Source organism: Lissotriton vulgaris, chromosome 1_1 (genome assembly GCF_964263255.1).
Source record: "Lissotriton vulgaris chromosome 1_1, aLisVul1.2, whole genome shotgun sequence".
NCBI classification, from domain to species: domain Eukaryota; kingdom Metazoa; phylum Chordata; class Amphibia; order Caudata; family Salamandridae; genus Lissotriton; species Lissotriton vulgaris.
Window position 1 is genome coordinate 603,603,373 of NC_141685.1, and position 13,804 is coordinate 603,617,176.

Below are 13,804 nucleotides of genomic sequence, written 5' to 3' on the forward strand. Positions count from 1 at the left end.
ATCTTTATACACAGGATAATCCATCTCGACAGCGTGCGCTTGTGCACTGCTTTTCCTTTCTTACAGCCAGCAAATCCAATAAAAAGCTGGTCATCCACACGATAGTCTTTAGTCCTATTGAGGTAGAAACTCACCGCCCTCTTAGGGTCTAGGTGGTGAAGCCGCTCCTCCTCCTTGGAAGGGTGAGGGGGAGGATAGAAGGTAGGGAGGGTAATGGACTGCCCTAGATGGAAGGGAGTTACCACCTTAGGCAGAAAAGCAGCCATGGTCCTAAGTACCATTCTCTCAGCATGAATGGTCAGGAATGGGAGTTTCGAACTAAGGGCTTGAAGATCACTTACCCTCCTTGCCGAGGTAAATGCTACAGGAAAAACAGTCTTCAAAGACAAAAGTCTCATGGGACACTTGTGCAAGGGTTCAAAGGGTGAACCTATCAAGTAGGTTAAGACAAGATTCAAGTCCCATTGAGACAATAAATGAAGTTGGAGGGAATTTGTTGGTAAGACCTTTTATAAAACGTAACACAATAGGTGACTTAAATAAAGACGGCTGGTCCGTCAAACAAAGGAATGCCGACAAGGCCAATAAATAACCTTTTACAGTCGCCACAGCAAAACTTTGCTGGTCCAAAGAAAGAGCAAACTGAAGTATGTTGGACAAACGAGCTCTCAAAGGAACAATAGATTTCTCTCCACACCAGGAAACAAATTTGGACCACCTATAGGAATAGATTGACTTGGTGGAAAGACACCTGGCCGAAAGAATTACATCCACCACATCAGGCAGGAGAGAAAATGAATTCAGGGTGCCCCGTTCAATCTCCAGGCATGAAGGTGTAAGGTCTGGAGGTGGGGGTGTAGAACCTGGCCCTCCATCTGAGAGAGGAGATCTGCCCTGAGAGGGAGACGGAGCGGCGGGCACGAGGAGACGTGGAGAAGATCTGTGTACCACACCCTTCTTGGCCAATCCGGGGCGACCAATAAAACTTGGGCCCGGTCTTGGCGAATCTTCCTCAGAACCCGAAGGATCAAGGGTACGGGAGGAAACGCGTTACGGAGTTGTGAGCCCCAACTCAACTGAAACGCGTTCCCCAAAGCTCCCTGTAACGGATACTGAAGACTGCAGAATGACAGGCAGTGAGCATTCTCGTGAGTGGCTAACATGTCCACCTGAGGAGTTCCCCAGACGTGACGAACTACCTCTGGGTGAAGTCTCCACTCGTGGTCGGCAGAGAACTGCCGACTGAGACTGTCTGCGCGAACGTTCAGAACTCGGGCCAGAGGATTTGCCATCAGACAAATCTGGTGATCCTGAACCCAGGACCTGAGATGCAGAGCTTCTCTGCAGAGAAGATGCGACCCCACTCCTCCCTGCTTGTTGACATACCACACCGCAGTCGTGTTGTCCGTCAGGACCTGAACCGACTGACCGCGAAGGGAAGGGAGGAAGGCCATGAGTGCCAAACGAATCGCCCTCAACTCCAGACGGTTGATGTGAAGCAACCTTTCCTCTGGAGACCAAAGACCCTTGATCTCCAGATTCCCCAGATGAGCACCCCACCCTAGAGTGGAGGCATCCGTTATCACTGTGGCAACGATGGAGGCAGATGAAAGGGCTTTCCTTGAGACAGATTGCACTCCACGCTCCACCAAGACAGATCCGCTTCAGTTTCTCTGGAGATCCTCACAGACTCCCTGAGATCTCCATTGTGCTGATACCACTGCCTGCAGAGGAACCACTGGAGCTTCCTCATGTGCCAGCGTGCATGGTTGACCAGCAGAATGCAGGAAGCAAACAGACCGAGCAGGCGAAGGATCTTCAGGACTGGAACGACCGCTCCATTTTAAAACAAAGGAATAATTTCCTGAATGTCGAGAATCCTTTGAGGTGGAGGGAATGCTCGACAAACAGTAGTGTCCAGTACTGCCCCTATAAACAAGTTGCGCTGTGAGGGCACCAGGTGAGACTTGGGTACATTTATCGAAAAACCCAAACTGTACAACAACTGAGTTGTCTCTTGCAGATGAAGGAGCACCTTCTCTGGAGACTCTGCTTTGATCAGCCAGTCGTCCAGATAGGGGAATACAGGAATCCCCGCCCTCCTGAGATGGGCTGCCACCACTGACATCACCTTGGTAAAAACTCGAGGTGCAGTAGTAATTCCAAATGGAAGGACAGCAAACTGATATTGTTGCGACCCCACCGTGAAACGGCAATACTTCCTGTGAGACTCCAGGATCGGGATATGAAAATACGCCTCCTGCAAGTCGAGCGACACCATCCAGTCTTCTTCCAGCAGCGCCTGAAGAACCTGAGCAAGGGTAGGCATCTTGAACTTCTCTTGTTTCAGATAAAGAATCAAGATCCTGAGATCCAGGATTGGGCGAAGCCTGCCATCCTTCTTGGGAATCAGGAAATACCGGGAGTACATGGCCCTTGCAAAGACATCATACATAGCGTTAAGATATTGTGATGGGTCATGCCCTGGAGCGGGGAAAGGAGGATAATTTCCCGGCGCCGCCTCTGAAGCCGGTGTACCTGGAGTCGGGCCCGCCGGCGCCGACAAAGAAACCTCTTCAGGCTGCTCCTGATCTTCTTGCTCTGGCTCGGCTTCACACGGATCCAAAGAATTAACCGAATCCGAAAGAGCCGGCGTCGCTGATCGAGAGACTTCGACTTCAGGAGTCACTTCCTTCTCTGGCGAGTCCGGATTTGAATGAGGATCGACCTCACCTCCGTGACGTCGCGGAGAAGATGACTTCGGCACCGGTTCCTTATTAGAGTGACGCCTCGAAGAGTGCTTCTTTCTCTTATGTTTCTTCGACTTCGCATGTCGCAACGCCGACTTTGAGCCCGATCTGGATTTGGAACGAGATCTCGACCTCGATCTTCTTTTACTCGCCTTCTTATTCTTCTTCATCTTGGCTATAAATAACTTTGCCTCCCTTTCCTTTAATGCCTTAGAGGTCATCTTCCTGCAACACCCACATCCATCGACGTCGTCAGAAGCTTGATGACTGTCAGGTTTATATGCCTGCATATATTCACTATTTTAGCGCCATGGTAGAATTCTACGTTCCGTTTACTCTGCTGGTTCTTGTAATCTTTCACATTTGCTTTTGTTTAATGATTGTCACAGCAAACATGTTTTATGCTAGAATGACGCTGGTTCAATAAATACTTATAGAAAACGTCCCCAATGTTTATTCAGAGTATCTCATTGACAAAGGGAGCATGATTGACTGAGCGAAAAGTACTGTAGTGTTTACATAATCCCTGAAGGGTCAAGGGTTGACATGTTCGATGGTTGCCAGAAACTAGTCGCTCCTTGGTAAGGTTAGAGGGCTTATGGTGGAACTGTGATCTAGCTGGTCTATAGGCGACATATCCTTTGGGGGTGTCCGGAATCAGTCTAGACACCAAGCCCTCAGTGTATGTTGTCCAACAAACATACAGATCCTATGTACTTTTAGGAACTACAAAACACCTCCAGGACAGGTTGAGAAATGGTGGCTGTGGGTGTTGTATGTATTCTGGGCCCTGGGTTTACTTTTTGGGTTCCGGACTACTCCACCACTTCGGCATCCGCGCTCTTGGAAGACAGGACCTCAGGGCACAGTTATAGATGTGCCACCGGAATATCGAATGAGACTCATTCCCCGAAATAAGTTTTGTCCATTTCTTTGGCGCCAAACGGGGCCCATGCTGCAAAATCCAAAACCGATGGGGGGAAGGGGGGGGAGGGGAGAAGAACAATCTGAGATGCAGTCTTTGTCCTGGCACACCAAATATTTGACGACTTCTTTAAAGAACAACACTTCCAAATTTCTGAGCCTCCTATGGGTATAGGGTAACAATCTGGGAAAGACCAAGAGCTGAGCAGAAATCAAGCGCACCAGTACAGTTCCCATTTCAAGGCAGTTTCACTATTAAAATTCAGCAAGGATTAGTTAAGTTGAGGCAAAAATCACTTCAGAGGCTAGAAGTTCATATAGTTAATTTCATAAATTAATGTCCAGATCTGGAGGATGGTAGATTAGTAGTTAAGCATACATTAGTGAGGAAGATAGTATTAGTATAATGCTAAAGATTTTCAGTCTTACAGATAACACTAAGGTGGTCACTTCTGAATATCCACTGAAATGGGAGGCTGAGAAAGTAAAAAATCTGGGAATCTGGATGTCGGGACCTGCAGGAAGTCTGGAGGTTAAACTATGGGTGGGCCGTGGCTTGGCTTGAGGAAAAGGTTGCGATGTGGTCCAAGCTGCAGGTGTCGCTCGCAGGGAAGATTGCCCTGGCTAAGATGGTCATACTCCCCAAATTCCTATATCTTTTTGCAAATCTGCTGATAATACTTACAAATGCCTTTTTTAAAACAATGCGATCCCAGTTGATCTCCCTGTCGTGGGGCGGATGACAAGCTCGAGTGACATGGGAATTGTTGACCCTCCCACTGACACAGGGGGGTATGGGAGCTTCAGATATGAAACTATGCATTATGCGCACAAGCGCAGTTTCTACATTATTGGGTTTACCAGACACCATTTCAGCCGCATGTGGCAGTGGAAACTGGTATAGTAGCACCAACTCCATTATCAGTGGCAATATATCAGCCATACAGGAGGCCTAGAGAAGACATAGACACAACAGAAACACTGTGCTGGGCCTGGGATGGACTACGGAAGCAAGCTGGGTCCCGGGTGCTATATGCTCCTTCAATCCCCTTAGCTAATACTCCTATGTTACTGAGAGATATGGATGGAATAAATAGGTCAATAGCACAAAAACTGTCACTGCACACGTTTGCAGACCTATACCCTGATAACACTTTCAGGGAGCCCCCGGCGGACGTCGAGGAGTGCCTTTTTCCGAATTGTTTCTTTATCATAAACTACGGGCTGCCTGTCGAGAATTACATGATGACTTTCCGGTTCCCCCACCACCACTCGCTGTCCTAGAAACTCTGCTGAGTTCACCGTCACCACGCAAACTTGTTACACGCCTTTATACCTGCATGCAAAACACTGCACGGGTGATACAATCCAGGGCCCTACAGGGGTGGAATGATGAACTCCCCATCCCATTAACAGAGGATCAATGGTTATATTGCTGCAGCCAACTAACAAAACTATCCCCTAACTATAGGCTCCGTTTGATTCATTTTAAATTTCTCCATAGGTACTATAGAACTCCGACTGGACTTCACTTTATGGGACTCGGAGAAGATGAGAGCTGCAGGGGGTGCGGGTTGGCCCCAGCCTCCTTACTGCACATAGCTTGGGAATGCTCAGCTCTGGCCTCATTCTGGTCCGCAGTCTTTACAACAATAGATCAGATTCTTGGGGTATCCTTGCCATCATTCCCCTTGCCTGGGCTTTTAGGATATGTTAAAGACACCCATATTAAGCAACGTAAACTACATGCACTACTCTTATTGTTGCAAAGCGCCAGATTGCTGTACACTGGGGAAGGGTGCCCTCAATTAAAGAATGGATTAAGGATGTCACATACGGTCACACCCAGCTAAGCATATTTTGGGAATTACTGCCGGTTACTTCATGGCCGTGCGACATTTGGGAACCCTTTATTGTGTGGGCCTGGGAGATGTGGATGATGCCCCATTGGAAACTAATGCTCCCGATGGTTAAAAGACCAGTCCTGCTGTGTATATGGCTGTTTTGACTCACTGTAACCGGAGCTGTTCAAATGTGAAGATATCTAGGGTGTGCATAACATTTGTAACATGGATTCTCTGCGGCACATCGATTCGAGTTATGCTCAACTGGTATAATGGTCTGTTGTATTATGTTAGTGTGTTTTTTTGAAAAATGCAAATAAATATAAAAAATAAATTAAAAAAAGATTTTCGGTCTTAAGCCTCATGCTACGAGTTTTTTTTTTTTTTTTACAAATAAGAGATTAGAGATAATTAAGTTGGCTACCTCAGTGCTTACCTAGGATATGCATGCTTAAAAGCATATTTTAGGTGTATGGTTTAGGATGCACTATCACGGTATGGATGGAGGCCGGTCACTGTGCTTAAAGTAGCAGACAACACTTTGCGTTATCAGAGAATGAGCTAAAACAGCAGCCGTCATTGGGATCAGTTTGAGAGAAAGCACTTCCTTGTGAAAAGAGGTAACATAAGAGGAAGGTATGGTCTTGGGTAGCAAGCAGTCAATATGCCCACTGCTTGGCTCAGTCTGGGTGCAGATGGGTCAGCCTTGGAAATACTTAGTTACAGCTGCATAGGTGAGTTCCCTAAGAAAGCCCCACCAAGTCAGTATCGGGAGGAGACAGACAAATTCAGCAGAAACCAATGTTACTTCTTGAAGTATCCTTGAAATTTTCCAGTCGCTTTGTGAGCAAGTAGGAGTATTCAACAACGCCATATAAATAGATTGCCCTTTTATTTACTTTATTGCCTTGATAACTGTAAGCATTCTTAAAGTGTAATTGGCAAACTCTTGGGAAAAAATTCAGTTTCTAACAGAATGAAATTGAATAAGTACCTTTATCTTTTCCTTCATGACTTCATTCTCTGCCTCCTTTTTTTGGATATGACTTTGGAGATGAAATTGAGTTACTTCCAAGGACTCTGCCAGTCGATTTGCACTTGCGATTCGATCCTACAAATTTTACACCAAAACAATGGTTATAACCTACTACATGCATACCATGAAAGTAACTGATTTACAAAGGTACTAATGCACCAATTAGTTTCACTTCTTTTCATTGACCAGTTTCATGACAATTTTAAACATAGGTATGTGACCAATATCTTAAAATATTCAAAGTCGAAGCAATGGGTTTTTATAAAATATGATTTTAATTAGAACATTAAAAATCTATGAAAATAACTTTTTTTAATTCCAAAGTTGAAAATCTACGTCTCTGTATTCCACCGCCATAACCATGGAAGCAGTGAATCTAGTAAATTCTAGTTAGGTGTTCTTTTTAAACTAAAAGACAATAGTACCCTTGTGGCAATATTTTGCAACTTTTTATGACATTGGGCAAAATAAAAATGTGTATTACAGCAAATGATCAACTACTTAAAAACTAGACTAGTACATTATGGAAAGTATTTTTAGAGACTATGCAGATCATATATTTTAAGTGATGCAAAACGTGCGGTTTTGATGAAATAATAGGGCATGACATAACACAACCTGTATTTGTAGAACGAACGTTCACCCAAAAGAGAATCTTGTTGTTGAATAACAGATGTTATCACGGGGAACATCCATTACGACACAGTGTTTACACCGCACCTTTATTACAACGCTGGTTTTACAACGAAAGTCGTTACCACGACTTGCGCTGGAGGGCGCTCTAGGCTAAGGAATAGTAGATTTACTATTCCAACACCTTCCCTACTGTACGTAGGCTGGTGTTGGAATAGTACATTTTACTATTCCTAAGTCCAGCACCCTACAGCGCAAGTCGTGGTAACGACTTGCGTTGTAAAACCAGAGTTGTAATGGTAGTGAGGTGTAAACACCGCGTTGTATTGACATACAACCGTTATCACTGCCCAAATCAATGGTACTCAATTTATTGACCTCAGAAGGATGAAAGGCTGAGTAGGGTCCAACCGGGATTTGAACCGGGGACTTTTGAGGTCTAACACGGGTCCCTCAGTGGACGCATTAGTGCACTAAGCCACTACACCCGACAAAAAGAACACCATGTATTCAGTAGCACTGTTAGTAAAGTATTCTGTTAAAATATAGAATAAATATCAGAAATGTGTTTTTCCTAAAAACCAATAAATGTATATTTTCAGTTGTTGGAATGCCCAAGAAGTTGGATTAAAAAAAATTTAGAAGGTTAATTAAACCCCATCCTGAACATGCATATACATGCAACAACTGCACTCTTCCGTGCTGTCAATACAGATGTTAAATGGCAATTTCCAGTGGAGACCCTTAACGTGTATACACTAGTAACCTAAATCTAATATGAAATAATATGAAGTCTGTGACTGCATCTTTCTGTTTTGATATACCAAGAATAATTCTTAGAGTGTTCACTTTCATTACCAACCTTGGCGTCTCTCAGCTAGCCCCAGTAGATAGGTGTGCGTCATTCAAACAATGTATATATCCATTTGGATATTACGGCTGCAATTTAGATGTCCTTACATCTTTGCTCATCAAAGGCAGCACATCCAATAACCAAACTGCAGTAGAGGGTGGTAACTGCTCAGTTGGGACTCAGTTATCAAAATAACTGACTTCCCTTTAGAACATCAGTGTGCAAAAACCCTTCGCCATCCCTGCCATCTCAATATCTCACAGAATTATAGGAATATCACGTAGTTCATTGGGGGTTTAATATACGGAATGCAAAACCTTCAACTGTAATAGTTTAGAAATACATTTTCTGGGCCCCTCCTTATTGTGTGCTGCACTGGACTGTTACTAATCAGAACTAGTAGCCCAATGAGCTATCCTATGGCACGGGCAAACACTTAACACCCCTTTAAGACTAAGGGCCAGGTTTAGATCTCAGCGGACAGATCTTTAGATCTCACAATAGAAACAGATATCCTGTCCGCTGAAATATAAATACCATTATATCCTTTGGGATTTATATTTCGGCGGAGGGGATATTCATCACTGTTGTGACAGAGTAACCCGTCCTCTGATCTAAATCAGGCCCAACGTCAAAAACAATATATCGCCAGATGTATATGATAACTTAACACTCCATCCTCCCCGGTCCCACCAGGACTAATCACCTTTTTTCCACTCAGTGGCCCCGTTCACTTGGTAAAGGACCATTCAATCCGTAATGCACCCCTATATGCAGCATTCTAAACAATTTGAAGCCTCAGCAAAGGACATCCAGTCAATCTTAAAAGGCGAAAGATGACCAGCTAAGTGTAACCACTTGACCCTGATTTGGTCCGAGGTGTTTTGGACCAGAGATGCTGCCCTGTTCAAACTAACTAATTAAAACTAACTAACAGAGATATGATCTCAATAGAAAATGCCCCCTCAAAACCTTAAAACCTTCTTTAATCCCTCCTAACATACCATGCTATTTCCTTTCTCTGCCTATTCACACACACTCTCCTTTCCTCAGCTCTGTCTGTCTTTAACTCCTGGAGATCCACAGAATTTGCCAAGTAGCCTGCCCCTCCTTCAGTAAATCAAATACCCTATTCTCCCTTTGAGGAGGCAGAGCTCACTTCCTTCAAGCAAGCACATGCTACCCTCTTGCTAATGCCATTCCATTCTCCGCAAAAGCTGCTAATTCCCCTGTCTTCACATTTAGTCTCCCCCCTTAACCCATGCTTTGACATACACAGCCTCTTAGCAAACATGAATTTTAGGCACTCGATACACAAAGTACTAAAGCTCGCAAAATCAATAGCAATACACAAAGCAGTGTAACGCAGAGCAAACTTGGCAAAGCTACTAAAGCACAAAATTAAGGACTGCTTGCACTAAAAATACTTTTGTGAAATGGATTGTGAAAAGTCCATTTAATTTTTTTGCCATCAAGGCCACATCAGAGAAGTGTTTTACACTAAAAATACTTTTGTGGAATGGATTGTGAAAAGTCCATTTAATTTTTTTGCCCTCAATGCCACATCAGAGAAGTGATTTGTGGCTCTCAGAGTCCATCAAGGTGATCTATTAAAACAGTTCGACTTTTCTTCTTTAAAGAAAAATGATGCCACAACGTATTTCCTGTACTCATAGTTTGTTTTTTTAATTTTCCCATAAAGCTTGATTTTGGGTTACCACTTGGATATTTCCAGAAAGGTCTATTATTTAATAGCGGCAAAACATCAAGAAGGACGTTTTTCTGCCAACAATGCTAATTAAGACAAAAACTGAATATTCCCTCATCTACCTTCTCACTTCCATAGTGTTTCCAATGTATGCAGAGGATGCTGTACAGGCATTATCCTGTTCAGGAAACTACTTACCAATGGCATTGGGAATATGGAGATGTTATTCTTGCAGAAATATATTTTAGCGTGTTAGTTCCCTAAACTGATGTGTTAATTTGTGATGTGATGTCTCTGTGTGATCACTGTGCCTCATATCTGGAAATCCGGGCGAGAGGTGTCAACAGCAAGAGTGGTCCTTCAACTGTCGCACTTCCTTCCTGTGCATTCATGGACAGTTTTTGCTTTGTGCAGCATGTCAGGTGCTAAAGAAATCTGCTCTCATATTCAAATTCACATCACGCAATCTTGTCTTTTCTTCCTTTTACTGCTCTTCCAAGAGCACTGCACTGTTTGCCTCCCTGCGGCCTTTGTTGAATCATTTTAAGGCCCCAAGTCACTCATTTCCGTTTCTGTGCAGTTTGCAGGGTTCTAGGGAGTGGAGGTCATTAGCAAACATGATGGTACGTACAGCTTTCTGCAAAAGTTTGGGATTCGCAGTTTGTAACCACATGACTTTAAAAAGTTGAGCCATTTGCTCCTTTCAGTCAAATTAGTCAAATAGATTTATTTCGATAACAAGTAACATAAAAGCATCATCATTCTTACAATCCAACAATAAAAGATACAAGTTATCATACAAACATTAATAAGAGGCAAGTATGTAAATTCCATCTAGGCATAGCAAATTAGCATTTTTTCATATCGTTATTGATTATGAGCAACAACGGGCTAATCCCAAATTCAAGATGGAAAATGTGTTTATACTTCCAATAAATAGTAAAATGTGCTCCTTTCATACATTCAGCCCTTAATTACTTAAACCCATACGGCCTAAGAACCTTTTTAAATCTAGAGTCACACTGAAATAACACATTTAATAAATGGCAACATGGTACATTTGTTGATAGTTTCTTCAAATAAAGTGGTGATCAAAGTTTTACCTAGGGCATATATTTTTTCGGCAAAGGGGCAAAATATGCTGTTTACATCGTCATGTTTTTCATTTAAGTCAGCTTAGAAAAAAGAACATTTTTTCTGCAAATAAATATTACAAGCAGTGTCAGAACACGAAATAATAAAAACCAAAACCCCTAACAAGTAAGAACAGGGCAAACATCATAACAGTAGCCATTCCAATTTTAGGTGTAGTTAATTCGCTATGTTCTACTGTGAACAACTGCGCACAGAATTAAACTTAAGGGTTTTACACTCCAAGTCAACACAATATTTTTAAACAAATAGATTACTGAAAATGGTAGCACAGAAGGTTCAGTTTCTTAGAAAAAACCTCAACATAATGTTTTAAGTGAGCAAGCTACAATGTACCTTTTCTTTTTGGAGAATAAGGAAAACCTCTTGAATTTTGTTCTCCTGTTCCTTCAATGCATTCTTTAGTTTCTAAATGTAAATAATGGAAATATTACATAAAGAAATATAGCATTGCGCTATTATCACAACACGAGGTTTAATTTAAGTTAAGGAAAACCTATTACATTTGCACAAAGAAGCATTTTAGTTGTAACAAATATGCAAAATAACAGAACGTTATTAGGACAATGATTTGAATGGGAAACGCAAACAATAGCATAATATTTAGCAGCATTTCAGCTACCAGATATTTGGAGCATACCTTTGAAAAGACACTATTCTAATTTTTGTAGGGCCATAGTGTGCACATAAAGTGAAAAAGATCAAATACCAAGTAGGTTTTTAGAACAAACAACAGTATAGTACAACATATTTTGAAACACTTTATTCTTTTTTTCATTAATCCCGCTGTCAAAAATGTGTTTTTGTTTGCGTTTACAGCAGTGTTGAACGGATTAATTTTGGTGCTCAGCTAACATGTGTTTCACCCAATTTGGTGCGCAGGACTGGGCTTTCTCAAGGCTGGAACGTTGACCGAGAACTAAAAGTCACAACAACATAGGATCAAGAAGAAAGTTAAAGGATAAAATGGTTTAGACCTACATGTGTTAAACAGCGCACTGCTGCAACCATGAAACAGGATTGGTAATGCGTCTCTTCTTCATAGACACAGCAAAGAGTAAAACAAGTCTTTTAACACTCATATAATGCAGGTCTATTCTAAAGCCATACTGAAGAGAGACTATAGAATCATGTGCAATGGACTTCGAGACAAATCTGTTAATAGAAATAATGTGTGGCCTGTGGGAAGACAGTTTGAGCAGGATATTTACTAGGAGGGTGTTGCACAATATAATTAGAATATTTACCTATAGGTTAGGGTCAGTTACTGTGCTGTAAAGTGACATTGTAAGAGTGGATCCCAAGGTATTGTTTATGAGGAGAGAAAGTTGGAATACCAAATGAGCTCAACAGTTAGTAGCGTCAGATGTAAAATGCAGGCTGGTATTACAATAATTGTGGCCCCATAAAGAGGCAGCGGCTGCATTCAGTTTTAGTTAACAAGCCGGTAAGCATTAGGGGTTTATGGTGTATCAGGAGATACTAGTACCGGGCTGGGGCAAGAGCAAATGTAAAGCAAGCTTACCGGTTTCACCTCCTAAAAATATATCCAGCACTTGGATGGTAAGCCAGGCTTGGAAAGACAACCACAATCTGCAGCACTCCTTGTATGCTTTTGGGACTACACCTCGTTTTTTAAGAGTGCGACTGTGGGCAAGTTTGCCCTTGAGGAAGGAGTCACTGACTAGGAGCTGCTTTAGCCTGTAAAAAAAGGGATATGGAGAGGTTCGCAAATCCTCAAAGTTTAGTCAACTGGCCTTACCCAAATGAAGATGCTATAAACGATCTAACTCTTCCTTTTAATGGACTAGCAAGGACAATTGGTCGGGCCTGTATGCTGGACATGAAATTAGACTACTGCAATGAACTCTACCTCAGATTGTCAGAGCAAGAGTTTGTACGATCCAGTGACTATAGAACAAGGCAGTGAGATAGGCATGGGGTCTTTGGAAATTTGATCAAGTGTCTTTTGGTCTCTCTTAGCGTGGTGGCCATTAATTGTCACTAAAACAGAGACTTAATTTAAAGGTCGTCTGTCTGACCTTTTAAAAGACACAGGCCTTTGTCTCATGCTAGGTGACTCCCTACAAACCTATTAGAACTTTAATTTCTAGCTCTTCGCTAGTCCTTGAAGTCTCATGCTTCAAAATGTATGATGTGACAGTTTTAGTTCTTAAGCTTCAGAATGTTCTGCTGTTGGGGCTCCAGAACTTCACAAATTTTAAGGTATTCAATCGTTCATTTAAATCTGATCTCTCATGTTAAATAATTGTTGTTTGTTTCTATTGTTCCAAGTGACAGGATGCTTCAGTGAAAGCACATTCAATATGCATCATTACTATTACTACAAACAAAAACCACCAAAAACATCAATATAATCTTGTGTCTGGAATTCCACCTCCACGTATCCTAAACGACGACAGCAGGGTGCCCTTTAGTAAACGCACCCTAGAGTTTCCATATAATATTGCCTTCCTTTGAAGATGCCGACATTGTTTCTATCAATTTTATATTTCTGTTCAAAGTATTGCAGTACTTCAACAGAATACTAAGAAGCCTGTAAATTGTTTTAAATTCGAATTCAATAGGACATTAAGGAATGTAGTGCGAAAATGTACTTAATGTAAAAAAAATAAAACATAGATGTGTTGTTTGCTTTTACTTTCATAATTTTTAACGTCAAAACATGTTCATGGTACTATATTTGAATTCCTGGCTTTCATGAAATTGCGGAGGTAGTACTTGTGTTTTGAATACTACAATACATTATTTTTAAAAAAAGGAGTACTGTGAACTCCTTAGATTTTTTTTTGTTTATAAAGAGTTTGATAGGAAAGCTTATTGTTATAACTAGTTGGAAACTGGGCACGATAAAAAAAAGGTCTGAATTGTAGAATTACATTT

General features: G+C 42.0%; 1 protein-coding gene across 7 annotated transcripts in view; it reads right to left on the reverse strand.

The window, feature by feature from the left end:
* ODF2L (outer dense fiber of sperm tails 2 like) overlaps positions 1 to 13,804 on the reverse strand; it is a 319,588-nt gene that overhangs the window by 205,473 nt on the left and 100,311 nt on the right. For all 7 annotated transcript variants that reach the window (XM_086954112.1, XM_086954108.1, XM_086954099.1 and 4 more), the window contains exons 5-6: positions 11,237 to 11,308; positions 6,513 to 6,629 (exon numbers count right to left, since the gene is read on the reverse strand). In XM_086954112.1, the coding sequence (XP_086810238.1) occupies positions 6,513 to 6,629; positions 11,237 to 11,308 (189 nt within the window). The remainder of the gene's footprint in view (positions 1 to 6,512; positions 6,630 to 11,236; positions 11,309 to 13,804) is intronic.